This window comes from Cervus elaphus, chromosome 15 (assembly GCF_910594005.1).
Source record: "Cervus elaphus chromosome 15, mCerEla1.1, whole genome shotgun sequence".
Taxonomy (NCBI): domain Eukaryota; kingdom Metazoa; phylum Chordata; class Mammalia; order Artiodactyla; family Cervidae; genus Cervus; species Cervus elaphus.
Genome location: NC_057829.1, coordinates 22,847,550 through 22,875,336, shown reverse-complemented (window position 1 = coordinate 22,875,336; position 27,787 = coordinate 22,847,550). Strand labels below are relative to the sequence as shown.

General features: G+C 36.5%; 1 protein-coding gene across 4 annotated transcripts in view; it reads left to right on the top strand.

The window, feature by feature from the left end:
• The window catches only part of CTNNA3 (catenin alpha 3), a 1,812,800-nt gene that overhangs the window by 1,088,200 nt on the left and 696,813 nt on the right, over positions 1-27,787 (top strand). For all 4 annotated transcript variants that reach the window (XM_043926199.1, XM_043926196.1, XM_043926200.1 and 1 more), the window contains one exon: positions 24,621-24,713. In XM_043926199.1, the coding sequence (XP_043782134.1) occupies positions 24,621-24,713 (93 nt within the window). The remainder of the gene's footprint in view (positions 1-24,620; positions 24,714-27,787) is intronic.

Genomic DNA, 27,787 nt, shown 5'->3' with positions numbered 1-27,787 from the left:
AAATCAAGTACTTAAAAGTGTGCTAATAAAGTTTTCCTTGCCCATTTTTCTTAATGTATGTACACAAAAGCTTGTTGCTAACTTCAGGCTTTCAAAGTATTTTAGGAATGTATTATGTATACTTCTGAAAACAGCATGCATTTATATTTATCACCCTGTTTGGAAACATTTCTAGCCCAGGGAATAGTTGAGTTCAGGTGAACACACAGACATTACAGTATTACAGTCATAGAACACTGAATACCAGTGGTAGGTTAAGTGCATTGGAGCAGATTGAAATGTGGAGATATGCCAATGTAGAATTTCTTGGCAGCAATTCAGACACTGTAACATTCTGTACAACTGGTATGTAGGTGAGTAATTTTCTACCTGACCTGCTGATTTTCTGTGAATAGATATGGCATTGCTTAAATGACCTAGTCATATTTTCTGGGTGGAAGGAGTGTAAGATTTGATTTCAGGGGTGTGTGTGTGTGTGTGTGCATGCTTGCATGCATTTCAAAGAAATATTGCCAGTTTTATTAGAAACTTCTCTGGGGGAAAATAAGACTTTCAGTTACCTTTATCTACCACTGTGGTAGTTTAAATGATACATGGAAAGTGGGGAATAGATGAGCCTGACCCAAAAAACATCTAGAAGTAAGCTACTTTCTTGATCTTTGTTGCATTTTATCTGCATATGATGATATTGAAGTGTTAGATACCTGCTGCCCATTTTCCTACCAAGGTGCTTTTTCACAGAAGGAGGCAATGGGCTCAAGTAAGTTCTGAGTCCACTGAAGAACTTACCTCAGAATTGGCATTTTTACAGTCTTACTAATAAATCCAATTGTGTTCTACTATAGTATTTCTTTGTTCACACAATTCCTACAAGGAATGAGAAGCCTGTTGATTAGAAGAAGTAATGTGTTTGGTACAGATTTTAAAGTACTTTAAACAATGGGATAGTGATGACTATTACAGTTATGCCAGATTCAATTTTAACTACTAACGCTCATTAATAAACCTAGAGTGAAGCTCTTGGATTCCACCACCTAACAAGCTAATCTTAAGTTATTTTACTCATTTTTCATCATAATTAAAAAGAGTGATGGTAACATATTAAGTATGTTTAAAATAAAGCTATAAACTTCTCTGCAGTTTTCAAGTTAAAAAAAATTCTGTATTTTGAGAGATCAGAAAATAATTAAGATAATCTACAGCTGTTCTTATTATTGAATGTATTAATAGCATAACAAATCATCCCTGAATGTAGTGACTTTAAATAATAACAATCATTTATTCTCCTTTTTGTTTTCTCTAGATCAGGAATAGTCACAGGCCCTTCCTGAAATTTAGGGTGTGGGATCATAGACTCCACTCATTCATGGAAATAATGATAGACTCATTTTTAGAAGAGCATCTGAGACAAGATACATATTAGTTTGGTCATCTTTAGAAAATACTTGCCATGACAGGCAAATTTATTGTCTCATGAAGATGCTTCACAAGTTTGGTGACTTTATCAACATATAGCTCTGTATGTGTAGTGGAATTTATAGCTTTACATTTAATATGGCATCAAGAGTATTTCTCAACATTAAATCAGTCCTCAAATAAATTATTTTAATGACTATAATTTTCATACTTATGGAGAGACAAAAATTTAGCATTTACAAAACTGTTCCATGTCTATGCACTAGAATGGTAGAAAGGGAGAAGGAAGGTGGAGTTGAGAGTAGGCATTGAGTGAGCTACCTTATCCACATTGATAGTGTGTTTATTCTTTTATATTTAGCTTTACTTCCCAAACAGTTTACACATTCATTTAAAATCATTAAATTGTGACAGTATATATATGTATATATGTGTGTGCACAAAGAGTTCATTCATAGTGTGGTAGGTGTCATAGAAGTCTTTCTTTGAATCATCCAGAAGTTTTATATAATTACAATGATGAATTGAAGGTGACAACATAAAGTAGGAAATTTGACTTGGTAACATTTATTAGGGTCCCTTTTTTCTTTCACATATATACTTATTTAACCATTAAAGTGACACACAATATTAGAATGAGTCTTTTTGCAACTTATATTTTTTTAAACCATTATGAACCCCCAATCCATATATGCACAGTAACTTTTAAATAGATGTTTCAAAATTATTTTTCACTAGAGATTTTGAAAGAGTGGAGAGTTAAAAGATTTGAATTCACATTATTGAGTAATATCCTAAAAGGTGTGATGTGTTGCCACTGACTTAATGTGGGGTTTTACATCAGGTTGGTAATGAGAACTTTGAGGTTAGTCATCTGCCAGCAGATGATATAAGTAAAATACAAGATAATAGCAGAGAAAGTTTAGTGCTGGATCCCAATACCCATACTGTCATTTCTTCTTTACAAATCAGTCTGTTTTTATAGAGCAACCTCTATTTCATCTTTACCTAGTAACAGTTTAGATAAATCAGATTACTTTACTGAGCCTACTTAAAAAATGTCCACTGTCACTAGGATGCAAGTCTTGAAATAATAAAAATTTTTTTTTTCAAAACTAGCTTAAACACTCAGTGTAACCCATAATAATTTAACTGTTGAATACACAAGCGATTATAATTAGTTAAATTTTCTACGGTTTAACCAATCTACCACAGCACTTGAGTCTTGCCCTTCAGGATTTCATGACTCCCAAAAGAATGATTTCCAGTACACTTATTACATTATAACAAAATATTCTACTACCTAAATAATCAAACACAGATGTAAAACTAGCTCTTGGCTCGTAGACTATTAGCAAAACAGCAGGAAATGAATTATTCACTAAAAGAGAAAGCAGATAAATATGATATTTTTAAAGTACAAAGAGAAAAGACTCCACATGGCTTATATTAATATGTTATATTTTAGTTATCATAGAGACAGTAAAGTAAAAGAGCAGAATGACAGGGAAAGTGTGAAGGGATTTTAGAATCTGGAAGACAGAAGGATTGGTGAGAGGAAGGAGACATTGCGTAGAGAGAATAAGAGGGAAAAAAATAAAAAAAATGATAGAGTCCAGAAGTGAATAAACTTGCTTAGCTGTGGTGCCTGGAGGTTCTAGGAAAGACTAGCTGTGATTGTGGCGATTTAAAAACGGGAAGATAACTGGGTGGCACTGGAAAAAGAAGGTGTGGAAGGTAAGTGGAGGAAGGGAGCAGGGACTGGCATTAGTCTGCTTATGGGGGGAAAAAAAGCAATAGATTTTGAGGTACATTGCTGAGGGAAGAAAAGAAAAATCCTCCATTCACTTGAAATACATGGGTTGAATAGAATGTACTAGGAGAGGGTAGATAAAGAATTGCACTTGAGTTTCCAGTGACTCTTAGAGATGTCTGAAAAGCAAATTTAAAAGTAAGTCATTTGAAGAAGTGATTTCTAGTTCTTAATAATACAATTCAGCATTTAGGAAGAAATTATGAACAAAGATCACAAGAAGGGTTTTCCTGGCTGAAAACCCTGCTGAGGAAGCCTATAATGGCATTACTTAGATTTAAGCTTTTTCTTGGAAATTTAAGAAGCGGTGCCACTGACAGTCTTGTCTTATTCTTCTTCTGGTGGAGGTGATAATGAGCAGTGTGGGTCCCAAGGGGAGGCTGCTGGAAGGAAGAGAGACACTGTGCCTGGACAAGCAGCATAATTAGCCCTCTAGTAAGCCAGTGATGATTGTGGCAGAGAGGACATCTGCCTATTAGTGTTAATTAGCCAACAGGAGAGAGAGACAAGGTGTGGATGTGCTTTCCAAAGCCTGGCAGCCGAAGGAAGGACGAATCCACAGTAGCCTGAGGCTGAAAGTGAAGCAGCAGCCAAAACATGGACTGGGGCTTTTATTTGACACTCTCTGTATCTAAGTGCTAAGGATTTTGGAAAAGACTCTTGAGAGTCCCTTGGGCTGCAAGAAGATCAAGCCAGTCAGTCCTAAAGGAAATCAATCCTGAATATCCATTGGAAGGACTGATGCTGAAGCTGAAACTCCAATACTTTGGCCACCTGATACAAAGAGCTGACTCATTGAAAAGACCCTGATGCTGGGAGAGATTGAAAGCAGGAGGAGAAGCGGATGACAGAAAATGAGATGGTTGGATGGCATCACTGACTCGATGGACATGAGTTTGAGCAAGCTGTAAGAGTTGGTGATAGACAGGGAAGCCTGGCGTGCTGCAGTCCATGGGGTCACAGAGTCAGAAACGACTGAGTGACTGAACTGAACTGACTGAAATGAAAGCTCCTTTCAGTCCTGTGAAGGAGGCACTTATTAAGGTGACCATCTCTTAGGTGAGAAAGCCCACTCTCTGCCCTAAGGCCAGGACAGGAAGCAACGTATCTTCAGATCTCTGGAACAAAACTGCCCACACTGAGCAAGGCCAGAACCCGGTGGGATTTCTTTCTTTAAAAGCTGAATCTGACAACATTTTGAAAGCCTTCAGGTGCAGTACCAGCAAGCCAGCTTTCCGAAGTGGGGTCAAGAGCTGGACTAGATGTTGCAAGATGCCCTCCAATTCCTGCAACTCTGATTCGAGACCCTGAAGCAGTGCTGGTGAGGATACAGCGCTGGCCCTAGCAGCCATGTGGAGCCCTGTGGCTGAGATGCACAGAGGTAACCCGTGGTGCATCACTGCTTTCTTAAATTTAATTCAAGTTTCATGTTGCTTGCTATGAAAATTGAAAACAACCAAATACACGGGAACTACTCTATCTTTACAATAATAAAAAAATGTAACATTAGGTTTTTGCAGTAGCATTGCTTTTCATTAGTCCATTCACTAATAAGTAAATTGAATTTTTAATTTTATTCAGAAATTTCTGATTTTTATTATCCAGAGATCTTTCAATACTAAGATTTATTAAAGTTTATATGTTTTTTATTAATACACACCTTTTAACAAGGTAGTCATATTCATAGTTTAAAAAATAAGTTTGCATCTAAGTATTCCATTTCTTGCACTGGGAAAACTATTTCCCCTATTCTTCTGTTCTTCATTTAGTCTTGTTTGTATTAGTCATCTGCACACAGGTTACTCATAAAATTTGTAGTGAAGACAATGTGAAAAATACTTTATTTGTGATTCTGGCTTAAATTTATCCAACTTGATAAGTTTTATGAGTGACATTGCTTGCAAAGTCTTAGAACAACAAAAAGGGATAAGTTGGTTTCTGTGCCAGGATTTCATAGTTGAATCTTATACAAACAGAATTAATATATTGGTTAGCCCCGGTAAAGGAAGATTAATAAAATAATGTAACTTTCTCTTTTTGTCTCCCCCTCCCTTCTAGAGAAGGAAATGGCAACCACTCCAGTATTCTTGCCTAGAGGATCCTGTGGACGGAGGAGCCTGGTGGCCTGCTGTCCATAGGGTTGCACAGAGTCGAACATGACTGAAGCGACTTAGCAGCAGCAGCAGCATTTTCATTGAGTCAGTGATGCTATCCAACCATCTCACCCTCTGTTACCCACTTCTCCTCTTGCCTTCAATCTTTCCCAGCATCAGGGTCTTTTCCAGTGAGTGAGCTCTTTGCATCAGGTGACCAAAGTTTTGGCGTTTCAGCTTCAGCATTGGTCCTTCTAATGAATATTCAGGGTTGATTTCCTTTAGGATTTACTGGTTTTTTCTTCTCGCAGTTCAAGGGACTCTCAAGGGTCTTCTCCAGCACCATAATTCGAAAGCATCATTTTTTTGGTTCTCAGACATTTTTATTGTCCAACTCTCATATCTGTATAGGACAACAGAAAAATCGTAGTTCTGACTAGACGGAACTTTGTTGGCAAAGTGATGTCTCTGCTTTTTAATTCACCGTCTAGGTTTGTCATAGCTTTCCTTCCAAGGATCAAGCGTCTTTAATGACTGGCTGCAGTTCTCATGTGTGTGCATGCTAAGTCACTTCAGACGTGTCCAACTGTGTGCAACCCTATGGACTATAGCCTGCCAGGTTCCCCTCTGTCCATGGGATTCTCCAGGCAAGAATACTAGCGTAAGTTGCCATGCCTTCCTCATATCTTTGCCTAATTTTTTTGTATTCTATCACATCATTTAGCTAACATCACTGTTTAACATGTAATTTAAGCCCAGAATCCATTCAAGGAATCCTCATAAGATTCAGGGAAACCAAGGATGAGGGGACATAGAAATCATAGTATTTAATACTAGTATACTGATTTGCATATTTTGCTGGGGACCTCATATTCATACACACAAACACAAGCACACCTATCCTGCTCTCACTGCTCTGTACACATGTACACACACACACACACTCATGTACACAAAGTGTCTTATTCACTGTGGGCCATTTATGCCGAGAGATGAGTCTTTCTCTAGGTTTATATGATTTTCATAGTTTTAAAGCTTGTTTGCCTATGTCTCTCAAAGTTAACTTAATCATAAACAGATGCTTGCAAGACAAAAAAAAATAGTTGCACAGGTTATTCTTTTGATATCTTTGCAATAAAGGCTGTCAGACAATTTATTACTAGCTGTCACTTTGCTAAGAGACCCTCTTCTTTCATGAAAGTAAGGCATGTATTGATATCTGGGTGGGGATGACTTGATTAGTCTGGGAATCAGGTAGTCTTGACATATCCTCAGAGTTTATATAATTCAATTAACTTTGCAGTGTATGACAACTTCAGTTCCCATAATGGCAGTTTAATAGAGTGATATGTATATAAAATGTTGGTTCAGAATTAAACTAATTGAAAACTTCATGTTGGCTGTAGCACGTTCTGTCTTTAAGAAAATCAGTTCTGTTTCTGCCACTTGAGAGGTCAGGTCACTGGCTATAAATTTGATGTCAATTTCAGTGATAATGAAGGCCAATTAAGAGTAGTTTTTGACATGTGCCCTTTACACACTGATCCAATTAATAAGGACATATTGGGTTTGTATGCTTCACATTTCTGCTTAATCCTCAACAGACAGAAAAATATACCACTAGTAAAGGAAACAACACTTGATCTTGTCTTTATGGTTTAGATTTGTTTTTTTCTTTGTTAAATGGATTTTATTTCATGATATTTATTATTTTACATTAATTTGGCAGCTGGCACATACTTTTATTCTTTGGGTTGTGATTCTGAGGTGAATGATAGCTTAATTTAGAAAGGGACCTTGGAAAATGGTCTGTCTAGTTTTTCCCTTATAGTTTACACTGCATATTAATATAGTGTATGTGTATGTATGTGCAGTATATATTGTTCCAAAATAAAAGATGAGAAATGTGTTTGGTAAAATGGGACTCTAGAGTGGTGTACATTGCTGTCCTCAATTTGAGTTATGTAACATATACTTCAGATAATTTATTAGAAGCAATACTCTAACAGTCAAACCTGTTTAAGTCCTGTGTGTGAGTGTTCATCTCATTTGCTTGTCAGGTGATGGTGATGGCACGTCCTCATATAGCATACTAATGCCTGTTTTTAGAATAACTTTGACATGTGTTCGCTTAGACAAATAAATGTTTTCATCTTTAATGAGTTCTTGGAGAGGAATAAGAAGTTCACATGCTGAACTGTGGTAACTGAGTGGAGTTGTGGGACATGGTGAAAATAAGAAAGAGAGAGAAATTTAGAAATTATCCCTTAATCACAAGAATCATCACCTCATATCTACTACATACAGCCGGACAGACACACAGAACAGCAAACACACACACATGCACACACACACACTTGCACACATGCACACATACATGCATGCATGGAAAACTATTAACTTTCCAAACAAATTGAATTTTTATTCATTATTAAGATCACTTTGGGGTGGTCTGATATTCTTTTTGGCAGTGGGCTTTGATTCATTTGATATCTGCCACTATATTAAATAATGTGAGGTAAAACTAAGGTCTGATTTTCCTATTATGAATTATCAGCCTTATTTGTGAATCATTTTAAATAAACAGTTATGAAATAACATAAACTATTTCCTACCTAGCAGCCCTCAAACATTATATCATATTTTCTGGAAGCTTTATTTTTAAGTGGTTCCAGATCCTTTACTGCTTTTGCACTGTGTCATGATTAATATAATTGGTATTAGAAGTTCAAATATAGATATAGAAAAAAATTATCCTCTTCAAAATGAAAATTATCTTACTGTATTTTCTGACTATAAAAATGATGCATTCTTATTGGAATAACCCAAACTATAAATTTTTAAAGTATAGTAGAAGAAAGTTGAAACTTTCCTGAATCTTACCCTTCTGAGATAACCACAATTACCATTTTGGTGAACAGCATTTTAGATATTATACTTATACACACATACACATTCATCATTTTTAATAAATAGATCATGTTATACATTTTACTTGTCATTGGTACATATCCAACTCAAAAAATATAAAACTATTTTATCAATCCCTTTTATTTTTCTAATTAGACAACAATACAGTGGAAAAAGACTCTTGGAAAAATGTCAGTCAATATAGGACTATGTAGTTAAAATGCGATGCTTCTCTTCATGACAAAACTGATTCCCATATAAAACTCATATTAAGAGTTGGGGTTTAACTCAATTTTGTCACCTGAGAATGTAAATATTTCCTTTCTTTACAATATTTGAAGCTATCATTTGTTTCTTAGGTTCATTTATCTTGACTGGAAGCTTGAACACAATGTTGGTTAACCTCAGTGATAAGAAGAATGATTATTTTAATCTTGACTTTTGAGCAGGATTCTGTAATTTTCTTTAATTTTCTGTAATTTGACCTGGTTCCATTTAAGAATAATTTATTCTATTCATAGCTCTCTAAGATTTTTGTTTGTTTTTTGTGTTTGTTTCAGTTCAGTTTGTTTTACCTTAATAAGGATATACATAAAACTTTATCAACTGCTTTTCTAAAATATGTTAAAATATAGTTTAAAAAAAGGAATTTCATTGGTAGGATTTCCCAACCATGACGAACCGTTTTATTCCTAGAATACTCTCTACTGTCTTGCTGTATTACTATTCTTTAATTACATAGTTAGAGTTAATGTGCTAATATTTTATTTAGAAATGTGATCTTTAAATTAACATCAAAATTACCTGATAGTTCTGCTCCTTACCTAATTCCTGTCTAATTCTGTTATCAAGTTGCACAATCAGTAAAATGTGATTATTGAAATGGGAAGGGGCCTAGAAGTCAAAGAATTAATCTGCTTATCTTATAGATGGATAACCAAAGACAGAGATGTAAATAGTTACATTAGCAAAACAAATATCAGACCCAGGATTGTGTGATTTAAGATTCAAAATGTCTTGGATCAGTTTGATATGCAAAGATCTAGAGAATATGAAGTTCCTTGGTAATAGTTTGTTTCCATAAAAGAGCCTGCCTAAAGTCACTACTAAAGTCACTACTAGGAGGTTCATCTCCTTCTAGCTTCCTATCATACTTAGAAACTACAGTTGTATTCTCTGACACTTTCATGTGTCCCCTTAAATTAAATAGATTGTGTTTCTTGAGATTTGCCTGTGTTGTCTTTGAGTTCTCTGAAAGCTCCTAGCCCACATCCATATCATAGGTGGATAATGAGTATTTGTTGCCTGATGAAACTATTTACCTGCACCTTGCCACTGTCTTTTATAGCACAATTCTTTGAGTCAAATTTCTACAAAACTCACAATTCATGGTCATTTCTCATTAATACAAGAAGAGCAGCATTGTTTGACCAGGAGGAATGGAAGAGCTGGCTTGTTTGGCCAGAGGTCACTTGGACGCCAACAATAAGAGAACGCAGACCCCCTTCAACACTTCTCATGCTCAGTCCCAAACCTCCGATCCAGTCTTGCCTGGAAACAAAGCATGCATTACATTGCATTCTGCTGGAGACGTGAAAGCTCCTGGGTTTGTTCATGGGAGTTATCGCGCCTCTGTCCATCTGCCATACTCACCAGCATTTGGCAGCCAGATTGGGTTCTTTGAAGAGTTATTTTACTTGATTAAAAATAAATAAATTAAAGGCTAAATTGGGAGCTAGTCAGTTGTTCCCAATTTGATATCTGAAGTGAAAAGTAAAACTTGAAAGAAAGAAGCTGCCCTCCAATCTTCGTTAAGTACGATGACCAGACCAGAAGAAAAGTGTGTTACTTTTCTTTGAAGTCCTGATGTCTAAACCTTTGTGGAAAATTGCAAATGAATTTCAAAGAGAAATTTCATTTCTCTTTCTCACTTGTCCTGAATTTCTGCTGCTGTCTCCTCCCTCTAAGCTCAAATTTTCATCCTCTCTTTGAGGATGGTACATTCTTAAGCATACTAATTCATGCATTTATTCATTTATTCATTCACTGAAGAACTATTTATTGTCTGGCTATTTATATATCAAGTACTAGAAAATGAGGTTCCAATGATGAGCAAATAAGGGCCCTGCTCTTATAAAGCAGAGGAAATGGTCACTAATCAAATACTGTCTTCAATAAATGTATAACTACAAACTGAGAATCAGGCTCTCAAGGAAAAACCTGACTTGGGTTGCAGGAGAGCTCAGTGGTGGATAGGGAATGTAGTGTTGGTGAAAAACTTTCTAAAAATTTGCTTTGAGAATAGATCTGCAGCTGAGTGTATCTATGTGTGATGTAAATGTGGCAGTGAGAAGGAGAAGGAACCCATTCCAGGCTAAAGAAAATGGCATGTACAAGTGTCCTGTGGCAGAAGGAGATGTGGATATTTGAAATTAGGCTGATAGAGTGCAATAAAGAACTATGTGATGAGTCTTGGGCCAGGCTGTACAGGATCTTGTAAGGAAGAGCCTATGGAATGGGAATGGGAGATGATGATGGCGGAGTCGAATTTGCACTTGAAAAAAAAAATGTTAGCTGCAGTATGGTGAGTATATTACAGAGAAGGCATAGTGGCTGAGAATAAAAGCTAAGACTGAATGAAAAAATTGACAGTACAGTTGACTAGGGTAGGGAGAAAAAAAAGGAGATGATTCAGGAGATGATTTGAGAGATGACATCAAAACAAATAGATCCATAAGGCAAGGAAATGGGAATGAGTATTGTCCAGGCAGTCTCTAGCTTTCTCCTTTGTTCATAAGACACATGGGCTACCTCCCCTCCTATACTCTCCTCTGTCCACATTGGGCTAGTCTGGCCATCATCATTCTACCCAAACTAAAAATGGCCTGAATCAATGAGTCTGTGTATCTGAATCAATGAGTAATTTCAGGAATTACTTACTTGACCTCTCTCTCTCTTTTTTTTTTTTTTTTTTTGATATTTGAAACTACCTTCTTGAACCTTTCTGTTCTCCTAGCCTCTATGACATCAGAGTATTGTGGGTGACTTTCTCTATCTCTGCCCACGTTTTACAAAACTCATCATAGGTTTAAAGATAAAGATAGAAGACAATTTCTATCTTCCTAATAAATATTGGTATCTTAGGTCCTCTTGTAAGACTATTTATTCCATACTCAAACACATCTAATTGCTATTGATAAGTTAGTGAGTGACTTCCTAATTAATACCCTCTATACTTTCTCTTTCCCTTCTTCATGGCTCTTCACAAGTTTTCGTGAACTTTTATTCTTTTCTAAATTCAGAAAGCAATCCAATCTTTTGCAAATGCCAAGTCATAAATAAAAATCTTGCTTTAGCTGTACTGTTTCAGTATTCTTACTCCAAGTTTGCCTGTGTTTATTTGTATCTTTGCTAGACTTGTCAGATTTTGATGCTCCCAATATGCAAACACAGTTGGACTGAAATCAACTCAAAGCAATTAAGTTTAATGATTCAAGGGCTTTCTTTCCTCAAGTATTTTCCTCCATAACTTAAAGTAATGATACTTATTTTATGCTCCTATAATAGATAATTAGAAACTTTTTTTTAATGAGGAAAGGGCAGAGGAAGAAGATAGTTTTCAATGAAAAAATTAAGTTGCATTAAGCCCTCTAATAAATATACTTCATTGAATGTATTAGTTTAAAACACAGTAGAAGGTCATATATTTCCAAATGCATAAAGATAAACTATTGCAAACTCCTTGGTGGTCCAGTGGTTAGGGCTCCATGCCTTCAGTGCTGAGGGCCTGGGTTCAGTCTCTGATTGGGGAACTGGGATCCTATAGGCTGAAGAGCATGACCAAAAAAAGATGTTATTATTTTTGTTTATTTACATAGACTGCCTTCTATTTTTAGGATACTTAACCTGATAAAAAATATTTTTAGAAAAGAGTACATGATTATCCTTACCATCTAGCAGTTTACTATCTGAAATAAACATAAGTGAGTCTTGGAAGAATGAAGCAGATCTTATTGCGGGAGTATGAATTCTGATTCTGGGTGTCTGGGAAGGGTTTGTGGAGGAGATAGTGTTTGATTCAGACTTTAATATGCAGGTATGAATTTAAAAGAGCACATGGAAGGATGGCTTTCTGACATAATAAATAGTTTGTAAAAGGATAAACCCCAAATTGGTTAATTATTTTCTTCAAGAACTAGATATCCTTTGTACCTTGTATGTAAAGTGTTCTAATAGACACCAAGGGATTAGATATTCAAAAGAGGACAGGTAATAAACACATTTATCTACATGTGCAGGAACTGAAATGAACATCTCCTTCCCCCATGCTTGCTCCTGTTATTAAGACATCTAGGTTGCAGACATTTGATTAGAAAGTGCCTTCTACTGAAGTGAAGGTCTGCATTGCCAGCCTTTTACTTTGCTGAGAGGAACCATCTGAAATTAATGCATAAGTGGTATGTAAATTTCTGGCTCAGTACTCATTTCAGTATGTTTGCAGGCATGATAATATGAATTTGGCTTACTTAAGTAGAAAACAAGAGAGACTTCATTGGAAGATATAAGCTAGTGCACATAAATACAGGCAGAGGGCTGAGACTGCCTAGACACAGGAGCTGCTCCAGGATTCCTCTCAGGAAGTGGTAGGTGTGCCCACACCAGGGCCAGGTAAGAACTAGGCATCTTGATTAACTGTCATACCAAGACTTCATACCACTGGGCTAGAGGAGGAGACAGCAGTTGTCCAAAGGGAAATCAGACTATTATTGACAGAAAAAGGAGCGGATGTCAGAGAGAAGGCCAAAAGTCTCTTCTACATTTGATTTTCTTGTTTCCTGAGTATTTTGAGTTTTAAACTTTTATATCTCATAGACTAAATGTATGTGTCCCCCCAGATTCATATAGTGAAATCTTAACACCCAAGGTGATTGGACTGGGAGATGGAACATTTTGAAGGTGATTAGGTAATGAGAGAAGAACTCTTATCTATGTGATTAGTGCCCTTATGCAAAGGAATCCCAGAGATTTCCCTCACCTCTCCTGCTATGTGAGGTTCCAGCTAAAGTAGAGGGTCAGTCTAGGAACCTGGACTCACCAGGCATTGCATCTGCCACCACCTTGATCACAGACTTCCCAAACTCTAGCCCTGTGAGAAGTTAATTCTGTTGTTTATAAGCTACCCCGTCTATTACTTTTGTTACAGTAGCCCTAATAGATTAAGCCCTATTTCTCAGGTGGTAGTATAGGTTGTTATTCCTTATCTCTAATTTGTGAAGCCTTTTCTGTGACTTCCTAGCCTTTTCCATATGTGTGTGTGTGTGTGTGTGTGTGTGTGTGTGTGTATAGTTAGTTCATGCTTCTTGTAGATTTTCACCACTTCACATTAATCTTCAGGAAGGAGTGTCTTATCCAAACAAATGAAAATCAACACAAAGTCTAAATGTGTTTGTGTGTTGTGCGTATGTATGTTGAGAGCAGTATATCAGAGTTATCTGGGGAACTTTTTTTTAAACTTTTTATTTTATGTTCAAGTAGAGTTAATTAAAAATGTGATGGTTTCATGTAGACAGCAAAGGTACTCAGCCATACCTATACATGTATACGTTCTCACTTGAAAAACTTTAAAAAGTTGAATTAAATACAGTTTATACCTCTTAAAAGTTCCACCCACAGACATACTTAATATATCAGAGTATCTTGACAGAAGGATTCTGGACTTTTCTTTTAATAGCCATACCAATGATTATTATGTGCACCATCTAACTTATACTACAGATTGAGAACTACTAATACAGATTTTCTGTGGGGTCAATCTTTTTTCTATTATTGAAGATATTTGACATTTTGGATTCTGTGACCTCTATGAGGAAGCTGTTGAAAGAAAGATTTCACCTCTTTATAAGGAAGAACATCTTAACTTGTGTAACTTTGGACTACCCTGCAACAGGAATACACTGTCCTGGAAAATAGTAAATTCTGTCTCTGAAAGTGCCTACATAGGAGTTACATGACCATCGGCCAGAGAGGAAAATGCATAAAAATGAGAAAATGATCTCTTTCTCTCACTGAGAGCTAAGATACACAGTTAAATGATATTACAATTAGCTATGTGAACTATATATAAACTATGGATGTGCAACAATGGAAATCTCACCAAACATCAAAGTTTGCTTCATGTTCTTGAGAAATCATATCACAAGTAAATAGTGTGTGAGAACCCCTTAGTGACAGAATGAAAGATGTATGATGATCAGCTGTTCAAATAGTGAGCTTGTTCCAAGCAACAATATTATTTCAGTGTCTCAGATGACTTGAGAGGACAATTATTGCACCTGAAGTTTCAAATAACACTTGATATTGGAATGCTAATCTATAGCATGATATGGTATTCTATATTTTTAAAGTACAGTATCTTTACTAGCTCAGAATGATAAAAAGCAGAGTTAAGCCCTATAGCATGGTAGACTGATATAAAGGTCATTGACATTATTCCCACTTCCCAAATACTGTTTTTGTAGCTTTCCTTGGTACTAGCATTGTTACTGTTGTTTAGTCACTTAGTGATTTCCGTCTCTTTTGTGACCCTATGGACTGCAGCCCACCAGGCTACTCTATCCGTAGATAGCATTTCCCAGGCAAGAATACTGGAGAGGGTTGTCACTTCCTTCTCTAGGGGATCTTTCTGACCTGGGGATCGAACCCGTGTCTCCTCCATTAGCAGGTGGATTCTTTACCACTGAGAAGCCCAGTACTACTATCTTTGTATCATCTAGGGGTTGGGAGGGTCAAGTGTGGCCATCTCCTTGATCTTGGTGGAAAGTGAGGGACAGAACTAGCCTAGCTGGCAGGATTTTATGAGTCCAGGTTCCTAAGCAGAGAATTTCTCTCTTAAGAACATAGGTCAGGGATGAGAGATACCATGTTATATGCCAGGTGAAGGGGAAGGATCATAGTCCACTAAATAGAAAAGATCCCAGGGATATCAATGATTAGTATACAGAACTGGAACTAGTAAGAGAAGAACAAACATCAGTAGGATAGTAACTAATGTGAATTAATTCAAGAATTGTCTAGCCAGTCTTTATTGTCTGCAGTATTGTCAATATACTTGAAAGGGCAGTGGATTCAAATTTAAAACTTCTAGAATGTGATACATCTTAGAAGGTGGAAGGACTTGTGTGAAGGAAAGAGGATCATGAGAGAGATGCTGATGATAAAAAAAAGACAAAAAAAAATCACTCCCCTCTGCGTAACATGACAACATTTCCCTGTTGAAGATTTTTTATTTGACTTTTGCAATTATTAGAGTATCAGCAGTGATTTTAAAGATACAACTTAATCTTTTATTTTAAAAAATGAAAGAAATTGTGTCCTAGACTTTTCTTTTTAATAAACTTGTGAATCTACCTGAGTGCCTTTGGTTCCATTTAGGATAATTTCAGTTCAGTTCAGTCACTCAGTCATGTCTGACTCTTTGCAACCCCATGAACTGCAGTACACCAAGCCGCCCTGTCCATCACCAACTCTGGGAGTCTACCCAAACCCATATCCATTGAGTAGGTGATGCCATCCAGCCATCTCAACCTCTGTCATCCCCTTCTCCTCCTGCCCTCAATCTTTCCCAGCATCAGGGTCTTTTCCCATGAGTCAGCTCTTCACATGAGGTGGTCAGAATATTGGAGTTTCAGCTTCAAAATCAGTCCTACCAATGAATACCCAGGACTGATCTCCTTTAGGATGGACTGGTTGGATCTCCTTGCAGTCCAAGGGACTCTCAAGAGTCTTCTCCAACACCACAGTTCAAAAGCATCAATTCTTCAGCACTCAGCTTTCATTATAGTCCAACTCTCACATCCATACATGACCACTGGAGAAACCATAGCCTTAACTATATGGACCTTTGTTGACAAAGTAATGTCTCTGCTTTTTAATATACTGTCTAGGTTACTTTCCTTCCAAGGAGTAAGTGTCTTTTAATTTCATGGCAGCAGTCACCATCTGCTGTGATTTTGGAGCCCAGAAAAATACAGTCAGCCACTGTTTCCATTGTTTCCCCATCTATTTGCCATGAAGTGATGGGACCGGATGCCATGATCTTAGTTTTCTGAATGTTGAATGTTGAGTTTCTGAATGTTTAAGAAAAGTTTAAGCCAACTTTTTCACTCTCCTCTTTCACTTTCAAAAAAAGGCTCTTCAGCTCTTCTTTAGTTTCTGCCATAAGGGTGGTGTCATCTGCATATCTGAGGTTATTGATATTTCCTCCAGCAATCTTGATTCCAGCTTGTGCTTCATCCAGCCTAGAGTTTCTCATGATGTACTCTGCATATAAGTTAAATAAGCAGGGTGACAATATACAGCCTTGACGTACTCCTTTTCCTATTTGGAACCAGGCTGTTGGTCCCTGTCTAGTTCTAACTGTTGCTTCCTGACCTGCATACAGGATTCTCAAGAGGCAGGTCAGGTGGTCTGGTATTCCCATCTCTTTCAGAATTTTCCACAGTTTATTGTGAAAGGCTATTCCCCAGTCAAAGGCTTTGGCATAGTCAATAAAGCAGAAGTAGATGTTTTTCTGGAACTCTCTTGCTTTTTTGATGATCCAGCAGATGTTGCCAATTTGATCTCTGGTTCCTCTTCCTTTTCTAAAACCAGTTTGAACATCTGGAAGTTCACGGTTCACATATTGCTGAAGCCTGGCTTGGAGAAGTTTGAGCATTACTTTACTAGCGTGTGAGATGAGTGCAATTCTGTGGTAGTTTGAGCATTCTTTGGCATTGCCTTTCTTTGGGATTGGAATGAAAACTGACCTTTTCGAGTCCTGTGGCCACTGCTGAGTTTTCCAAATTTGCTGGCATAGTTAGTGCAGCACTTTCACAGCATCATCTTTTAGGATTTGAAATAGCTCAACTGGAATTCCATCACATCCACTAGCTTTGTTCATAGTGATGCTTCCTAAGACCCATTTGACTTCACATTCCAGGATATCTGGCTCTAGGTGAGTGTGAGTGATCACACCATTGTGATTATCTGGGTCGTGAAGATCTTTTTTGTACAATTCTTCTGTATATTCTTGCCACCTCTCCTTAATATCTTCTACTTCTGTTAGGTCCCTAGGATAATTTAGATTCTGATTTTCTTGGCCTTGGGTAAGGCACAACATGAATAAATAGTCTGGTCAATCATTTCAATGCAGGAAATTTTCAATACTTTAAATCAGGGTGGAATAAATAGCATACATTGTTTCCTGGTTTATAGTCTTCCTGTCAGTGGATTATTTGAATATATTTCTTCTCTCTGGTTTTGTTTTCCTCTCTATAAAATACGGGGTGAGAGAATATGGTCAGAGGTCACAAACTGGTGAACTATGAACTAAAGTAAGTGAACAGACTGTTAGTTTGATCAAGGCTATGAGTTTTTCCTTGTATTTTAATGAGGTCTAATGCCATTAGACAGGGCATACATGCTCATGTCTGCCTGAGGCCCCACCACCCTACCCCACCGACTGTTACATATAGACTCTATATTTGCATATCTTGCCTGAGTCCTTAAAACATTTTGATTTTTGGCTCTTTGATTAGAAATTGTGTCATATTTTTTTAGACTCCTAAGGTTTTAATTCTATAAAATCTCTTGAGAGAGTGAATGTTCTTCCCCATCCTGGATTAGTAAAAGATAAGATGATCTGGAAGGAAATTCATACATGGTCAGGGATACCAGGTATCAAGTTGTCTTCATACTCTGTCTCATTTAATCTTCCAAATACTCAAGTTAGGTAGATATTGATACTATCATACCCATTTTATAGATGACAAAGTTCTCTCAGATATTACCATTTTATCTATGGTCAAAAAATTTGATAATTGTGGGAATCAGGTTGAAATCCAGATCTATTTGTCTCCAAAACCCCTCAATGAACAATTTCCCTTAGAGGACAGAAACCTTTCACAAAGATCTCTTGAATAATAAAACTTCACCTAGACTTTTGAAACATTGTCAAAATTCAATATATAAAGGATGTCAAATGTCCAAATATCTCAAAGTATCTTACAAAATATTTTATTTACATGCTATTATCTTTGATCAGTAGGGAGTTACCTTCATGTTTTGCCTAGGATCATGCCTGACTGCCTGAAGAGCCACACTGAACTTATGAATATTAGAAGAAATTTGGCTTTCACTTACCTCAGCTGATAAAGAATCGGCCTGTAATGCGGGAGACCTGGGTTCAATTCCTGGGTTGGTAAGATCCTCTGGAGAAGGGAAAGGCTACCCACTGCAGTATTCTGGCCTGGAGAATTCCATGGACTGTGTAGTCCATGGGGTTGCAATGAGTCGGACACGACTGAGCAACTTTCACTTTGACCAAGAAAAGATGTCACAAATCACTCAAATTAGAAATGTAAAGATATTTTTAACATATAACTGTCTCTGGTCACAGAATATTAACTATCCTATACATTTAAATTTGTTTGTATAAAATATCACTGTAACCCTACTAGCCTTAATTTGGTAATTGTAACTGACTATCTAGAAAGCTTACCTGAGGTAGAACAGCTCTGGTAAGGAGAAGTTTGGGTATGTCTGAATAAAAGAAGACAGAAAGAATGTTAATATAATCATTTATGGAGTAGAAAACTTTGAGTTGTATTTTCAACTCAGTGTTTTGTAAATAAAACTTAAGTATGATAATATAAACAGAAACTTTGTGTTTAGGATGATTTTTATGTTAACATTAATAATTAAATTGACTTCAGTAACATGGTAACCAGTAAATGTACAGAAGAAGAATGCTTGTTTTTAAAAGAAAAAAAAAAGGATAAAGATGATAAATTAAAAATGAAAGTGTATCCACCCAATGGCTTTAGCGTAGTCAGTGAAGCAGAAGTAGATGTTTTTCTAGACTTTCTTTGCTTTCTTTATGACCCAATGGACTTTGGCAATTTGTTTTCTGGTTCCTCTGCCTTTTTAAAATCCAGCTTGTACATCTGGATGTGCTCAATTCCTATACTGTTGAAGCCTAGAATTTTGAGCATAAACTTACTAACATGTGAAATGAGAGCAATTATCCAGGTGGTTTGAACATTCTTTGGCATTGCCCTTCTTGGGGATTAGAATGAAAACCAACCTTTTCCAGTCCTGTGGCTGAGTTTTCTAAATTGCTGACATATTGAGTGCAGGATTTTAAGAGCATCATCTTTTAGAATTTTAAATAGCTCTGCTGAAATTCTGTCACTTCTACTAGCTTTGTAATAATGCTTCCTAAGGTCCCTTGACTTCACACACCAGGATGCCCAGCTCTAGGTGAGTGATCACATCACTGCGGTTATCTGGATAAGTAAGACTTTTTGTGTATAGTTCTTTTATGTATTCTTGCCACCTCTTAATCTCTTCTACTTCTGTTAGGTCATTACTGTTTCTGTCCTTTATCATGCCTTTTTCTGTTTTGTGAATAAGTTCATTTGTATCATGTAAGACTCTGCATGTTTGTTGTTCTCTTTCTGACATACTTCACTGACTATGATAATCCCCATGTCCATCCACGTTGCTGCAAATGACATTATCTCACTGTTTGTAATGGCTGAATAATATTCTGTTGTATATATGTACCACCTCTTGTTTCTGCATTTCTCTGTTAGTGGACATTTAGGTTGCGTCCATAGGTTGGCTATTATAAACAGCACTGCAACACACATTGGAGTGCATGGATTCTTTTGAAAGGATGTCTTTCTCTGAATATATGCCCAGGAGTGGGCTTGTGGATCATATGGTAGTTATGTTTTCTAAAAAATATTTATTTATTTATTTGGCCACATCAGATCTTTTGGGCACATGGGCTCTTTGTCGCAGCAGAGGCTTCTCTCTACTTGTGGTCCAAGCTTGGTTGCCCCATAACATATAGGCTATAGTCCATCGGGTTGCAAAAGTGTCTGGCATGACTTAGAGATTAAACAACAACAGCAATGTGGGATCTTAGTTCTCTGACCATGGATGGAGTCCCCTGCATTGGAAGGCAGATTCTTAACCAATGGACAACCACAGAAGTACTTATTTTTTAGTTTCTTCAGAGACCTCCATAACTGCTCTCTATATAGTGTTTGTACCAATTTACATTCGTACTGATAGTGAAGGAGGGTTTCCTTTTCTCTACACCCTCTTCAGCATTTATTGTTTGTAGATTTTTTTGATGATGGCCCCTCTGACTGATGTGAAGTGATATCTCATTGTAGTTTTAATTTGTATTTTTCTAATAATACCTTTTCTAATAATTAATGCCTATTAGAAATCATTACTTTCTAATAATTAATTTTTCTAAAATTAATGTTTCTAATGTTGAGCATCTTTTGGTATGCTTCTTGTTCATCTGTGTGTGAGTCTGTGTGCATACTCAGTTATATCCGACTCTTTGTGACCCCATGGACTGTAGTCCATAGTCCACTGGTCTCCTTTTCCATGGTGTTCTCTAGGCAAGAATACTGGAGTAGATTGCTATTCCCTTCTTCAGGGAATCTTCTTGATCTAGGGATTGAACCAGTGTCTCCTGCATTGCAGGCAGATTCTTTACTGCTGTGCCACCGGGGAAGTCCTCTTGGCCATCTGTATGTCTTCTTTAGAGAAATGTCTATTTAGGTCTTCTGCTCACTTTTTTTGATTGGATTGTTTGGCACAGATTGGGAGTCTGAGACTGACATGTACACACTACTATATTTAAAATAGATAGCCAATATGGACCTACTATATAGCACAGGGAATACTGTTTCAGTTCAGTTCACTTCAGTTGCTCAGTTGTCTCTGATTCTTTGCAACCCATGAACCACAGCACGCCAGGCCTCCCTGTCCATCACCAACTCCCAGAGTCTACCCAAGCCCATGTCCATCCAGTCGGTGATGCCATCCAACCATCTCAACCTCTGTCGTCCCTTTCTCCTGCCTTCAATCCTTCCCAGCATCAGGGTCTTTTCCAATGAGTCAGATCCTCACATCAGGTGGCCAAAGTATTGGAGTTTCAGCTTCAACATCAGCCTTTCCAATGAACACCCAGGACTGATCGCCTTTAGGATGGACTGGTTGGATCTCCTTGCAGTCCAAGGGACTCTCAAGAGTCTTCTCCAACACCACAGTTCAAAAGCATCAATTCTTCAGCACTCAGCTTTCTTTATAGTCCAACTCTCACACCCATACATGACCACTGGAAAAAAACCATAGCCTTGATTAGACAAATCTTTGCTGGCAAAGCAATGTCTCTGCTTTTTATTATGCTGTCTAGGTTGGTCGTAACTTTCCTTCCAAGCAGTAAGTGTCTTTTAATTTCATGGCTGCAGTCACCATCTGCTGTGATTTTGGAGCCCAGAAAAATAAAATCACCCACTGTTTCCACTGTTTCCACATCTATTTGCCATGAAGTGAGGGGACCAGATGCCATGACTTAGTTTTCTGAATGTTGTGTTTTAAGCCAACTTTTTCACTCTCCTCTTTCACTTTCATCAAGAGGCTTTTTAGTTCCTCTTCACTTTTTGCCATAAGGGTGGTGTCATCTGCCTATCTGAGGTTATTGATATTTCTCCCAGCATTGTTGATTCCAGCTTGTGCTTCCTCCAGCCTAGCGTTTCTCATGATGTACTCTGCATATAAGTTAAATAAGTAGGGTGACAATATACAGCCTTGACGTACTCCTTTTCCTATTTGGAACCACTCTGTTGGTCCCTGTCTAGTTCTAACTGGTGCTTCCTGACCTGCATACACATTTCTCAAGAGGCAGGTCAGGTGGTCTGGTATTCCCATCTCTTTCAGAATTTTCCACAGTTTATTGTGATCCACACAGCCGAAGGCTTTGGCATAGTCAATAAAGTAGAAATAGATGTTTTTTTGTGAGACTCCCTTGCTTTTTCGATGATCCAGCAGATGTTGGCAATTTGATCTTTGGTCCTCTGCCTTTTCTAAAACCAGTTTGAACATCTGGAAGTTCACGGTTCACATATTGCTGAAGCCTGGCTTGGAGAAGTTTGAGCATTACTTTACTAACATGTGAGATGAGTGCAATTCTGTGGTAGTTTGAGCATTCTTTGGGATTGCCTTTCTTTGGGATTAGAATGAAAACTGACCTTTTCGAGTCCTGTGGCCACTGCTGAGTTTTCCAAATTTGCTGGCATAGTTAGTGCAGCACTTTCACAGCATCATCTTTTAGGATTTGAAATAGCTCAACTGGATTTCCATCACCTCCACTAGCTTTGTTCATAGTGATGCTTCCTAAGGCCCACTTGACTTCACATTCCAGGATATCTGGCTCTAGGTGAGTGTGAGTGATCACACCATCGTGATTATCTGGGTCGTGAAGATCTTTTTTGTGCAGTTCTGTGTATTCTTGCCACCTCTTAATATCTTCTGCTTCTGTTAGGTCCATACCATTTCTGTCCTTTATTGACCCCATCTTTTCATGAAATGTTCCCTTGGTATCTCTAATGTCCTGTAATAACCTAAATGAGAAAATTATTTGAAAAATAATAGATACATATATAACTGAATCCCTTTACTGTACAGCTAAAACTGACATAAAATTGTTAATCAACTATATTCCAATATAAAATTAAAGAAATTTCAAAAGTGTCTATATAAAGTATCTTTCTGTAATTTTTAAACCTTGGTTTAACCAACATTCATCTATTTGACCAAAAGATTGAACCAATAATTTAAAATTTCTACTTAAAACAAACAGTGTTCAAATTTACAGACAGCTATTTTCTGCAAGTACAGTGCAAATTATTATAAAATTTATTAAAATAATTAGACTGCTAAATTTTACTTTCTGTGAGTGGGGTTTTAAGAATGGAGTGGGGTACAGAAACAACTGCCCTTTTCAAATAATTCACAAATGTGCTAATTATTTGGCTGATATGAAAGTTGAGGCATTGTGACCTTCAAGTTAACAAAAGACCTTTTCAAGTAAGCCATTTCCATGTACATTAATAAAGTGATCAATGCCATTCCACAGTTAAATAATGTATGGCTGTTATTTCATTATATGTAAATGCAAACTAAGGAGTTGTTTCACTGCCAACATATTTAAAGTAGCTATAAAAAAAAAAAAAAGCAAAGGCTGTAAATCCATGTAAGTAACAGTTTTTGGTATTCTACAGATAGTCATCCAAAGATATGTTTGTTGTTCACTTCCAACACATGCAGTTTAAGTGAAGTTTCTCTGTAACTGATTGGATTTTGGATTTGATCAGTAAAAACTGCCTTATTTTAAAGTGTATAGTAACTGAGACATGAGGAAAATGATTGTTAGGAAAGCGATCTCTTTGCAGTGATGGAGGCAATGATATATTTTGTAGATCTAAGAAAACATTGCCTCTGTACATGAACACTCACCTGCTAGCAAGGGAAATGTTGAATAAGACTGAAGTTCAAAGGAAAAGGAAGGAATTCCACAAGCTTTCTCATAACTTATTCATGGTATAAAGAAAATCTTTATGAACGTTGGACTTAGGTCATCGCCATGAAGGCAGTTATTTAAAAGGGCACTTATATCCCTGGAAAACAATGTGTTTCAAAACAATAATGTATAAAAAAATATGGATATTACTGAGGGCGTGAATCAAATTGACTGTTGGAATGTCAAATAGTGCCTATGAAGTTGTAGTAGAAAATCAAGAACAGGAAGAAAAATTCGATTATCTTGTATTTGCCCAGCTTTGTAGCATATTTGATGCTGAATAAAACATGAACAAAGATACAGTCATGCTTAATGCAACTTAAGAATGCATAATAGGCTTCTGGAAAATAATAAACCAATTACAAACTTAAACTACAGTCATATAAGAGTTCAAGAATTTTTTAGCATTCAATCCATAGATGAACTTTTTTTCAATCTCATAAGAAATCATGAAAAGTGAAAGTGAAGTTGCTCAGTTGTGTCGACTCTTTGCGACCCCATGGACTGGGGTCTGCCAGGCTCCTCCGTCCATGGGATTCTCCAGGCAAGAATACTAGAGTGAGTTGCCATTTCCTTCTCCAGGGGATCTTCCCGACCCAGGGATCGAACCCAGGTCTCCCACATTGGAAGCAGAAGATTTTAACCTCTTAGCCACCAGGGAAGCCCTTAAGAAACTATAACAGCATCTTATTATGGGTTAGATATTGATACCAAGAGACTGAACAGGGATTGCAAATTCGTTCCCCAGTCTTCCTTTTGGCTTTAAACACTACCTCATGGCCCTTTGTTGTTATTTAATAGAATCTATGAATGCTTCCATAAAGTAGATACCAGTGACATTTATGAAAACGCTGTTGTCACTGAAATTTTCAGTGAACACTTAAACGCTCTTGTCTGTGATAACAGATGTTTCTGCATTTCCTTGATAATCTGAGATAATTTCCATTATTTTGTATTTAAGGTGGCAAATCTTGCTTGTTCCATGTCAACAAATGAAGATGGGATTAAGATTGTCAGAGTTGCTGCCAATCACCTGGAAACATTGTGTCCACAGGTATGATAACTGTCTTTCATTAAACTAGCTATAAAAAATTATGTGTAATGCTTCAGACTTTCATACATATGGAAACATATTAAAATATATATTTTAAAAACATAAAATGACTTATTTTAAGGTCATAGTTTACTCTTTACTAAGCACTTCATTCTTTTTTTAACGCATGGTTCTTGTAACAGTTCTGAGAGACCATCTTAGAATTTTGTGAACGATATAGTTCGATATCAAAGCAGTGTTTTGTCCAACAGATCTGATTTATTTGTAGTCATTATTTAATTTGAAATCTCAAATCATATGAAAAGAATGCTTTTTTTCCTCTTTTATCAAAAGAAGGCATGAGTTTGAAAAAAGCCAAGAAATATTGTCTTGTCTGGAATTCAGGAGTTTTTTAAAATCCAAAGAGAAGCATATTGCTTAGGAGTTATTTCTAGATGAATAATTGTCTCAAAACTGTAATTCAGGATACACAGAAAAAGGGGATGACAAAAGAATGAGATGGTTGGATGGCATCACCGACTCAATGGGCATGGGTTTGAGTAAACTCTGGGAGTTGGTGATGGATGGGGAGGCCTGGCGTGCTGCAGTCCATGGGGTCGCAAAGAGTCAGACACGACTGAGCGACTGAACAGAACTGAGGATACACATAAGGTCAATCCTTTCTTGCCTTAGAATAAGCAACAAGTGATGTAGATAATTACTTCCCAATTAAAACCACAAATGTTGTAAAGATGTGAAATATAATAATGATTAGAAATTTCAAGTCTCTGGACTTCTGCTGGAATTCTAATTTTACTAAAAGCAGAATGTGTGTTAAATTCTTCACTTGCTTTGCCAATGATTTCGTCTGTAAGAATATTTAGGAAATAATAAGGTGACTGCTTCTTTAGACTTAATGCTGATTAACAAGTGAAAACTGGCTGAAGTACAATCTAGAGGTCAGCAACTGAGATCTCATAACTGAGGTCAGTTTTCTATGAGGTCCCATAGGGAACAGAACTGTACGATTAGGTCTCTGAAGTGGCTGAATCACTTACATTCTCCTCAGTAGTTTTCGTTTTCGTTTCTCCATATTGTAGATAGCATTTGATTTTGTCACTGTTGAAATGTCTTTTGAATCTGAATAGTATTCAGTATATCTCATTGGTTTCAATTTATACTTTTATGATTACTCAATAAAACACTTAAAAAAGCAGTTATTAACCCATTTGGCTTTCAAAGTCTGTGAATTGCTTAAACCCTTTGACGATTTTTAGTTGCTTGTTTTATTGTACTGCTTAGATTTATTAAAAATATCTTCTGTTGACTGTGGCTTTTCCTTTAACTTTGAAAATAATATTTTAATCCTAAAGTATTTAAGAACTATAACATGAACATATGATTCATCTTTTAATTTTTTAATTAGACATTTGATCACCTGTTCTGTGCCATGGTATGTTGGTTTGTGCTTTGTCAAGAAATTCTTCCAACAAAAGTGTTACATAGTCCCCATATTTTCTTTTTAAAATAGTAAATACTGTTATTTAACATTTAAATCTTTATTTTATCTGCAATTTATTTTTATGGCTAACAGGAGGTTGAATCTATTTTTTTAAATAGTGGTAACCACTGGGCTATCATCCTGTATTAAAAAGTTGATCCTTTACCAATTATACTTTATTTTTTAGATTCCATATATAAGTGAAATCATGTGATATTTACCTTACTCTGTTTGACTTATCTCATTTAGCATATTCTTTCTAGGTCTATCAATGTTGTTATAGTGGCAAGATTTAATTAACTTTTTTATGGCTGAGTAATATTCCATTGTGTTTGTGTTGTATGTGTGTGTGTACCGCGTCTTCTTTATTCACTCATTTATTGATGAAACACTTAGACTACTTTAAAATCTTGGCTATTATAAATAATGCTGTGATGAACATAGGGATGCCTATATCTTTTCATTTTTTTAAATTTTTTAAATTAAAAAAAAATTTTTTTGGCTGCGCTGTGGCTTTTGGGATCTTACTTCCTGAACCAGGGACTGAACCCGTGCCCTCAGCAGTGAAAGAGTGGAGTCCTAACCACTGGACCACCAGGGAATTCTCACATATATCTTTTTAAACCAATGTTTTTGTTTTCTTTGGATAAAATCCCAGAAGTGGAATTGCTGGATCATATGGTAGTTCTATTTTTAATTTTTTGAGGAACCCCCTACTGTTTTTCATAGTGGCTACACCAATTTACATTCTCATAAAAAATGTATAAGGGGTCCCTTTTCTCTACGTCCTTGTCTACACTTGTTATTACAACAGGTGTAAAGTGATAGCTCATGGCTTCAATTTGCATTTCCCTGATGATTAGTGTTAATGAGCATCTTTTCATGTGCCTGTTGGCCATCTGCATACTTCTTTGAAAAAATGTCTGTTCAGGTTTTTTACCTATTTTTAATTGGGTTGTTTCTTTCTTTGTTTTTTGATGTTGAGTCTTATGAGTTCTTTGTATGTTTTGGATGTTAAGCCCTTAGTGAGTATTTTGTTTGCAAGTATCTTCTCTCATTCGGTATGTGGCTTTTAATTTTGTTGATAGTTTCCCTCACTGTGCAAAAGCTTTTTAAGTTTGATGTAGTCTCATTTGTTTATCTTTGGTTTTGCTTTCTTTACCTGAGAATACATATCCCCAGAATATTGCTAAGACTGATGTCAAAGAGCATCCTGCCTACATTTTTTCCCTAGAAGTTTTATGGTTTGGGTCTTACATGTAAGTCTTCAATCCATTTTGAATTTATATATGGTATAAGAAAATAGTCCAGCTTCATTTTTTTGCAAGTAGCTGTCCAGTTTTCCCAATACAACTTATTAAAGAGGGGTATATTTTCCACATTGCATATTCTTGCCTCTCCTTTTGTAGATTAATTGCCACGTAAGTGTAATTTTTTTTTCTGGGCTCTTTTCTATGTTCCACTGACTTATGTGTCTGTTTTTGTATATTTTTGTATGTTGTATGTTTGTAACTTTTGTCTATTTTTGTTCCATACTGTTTTGATTACTGTGCTTTGTAATATAGTTTGAAATCAGGAAGAATGATGCCTCTGG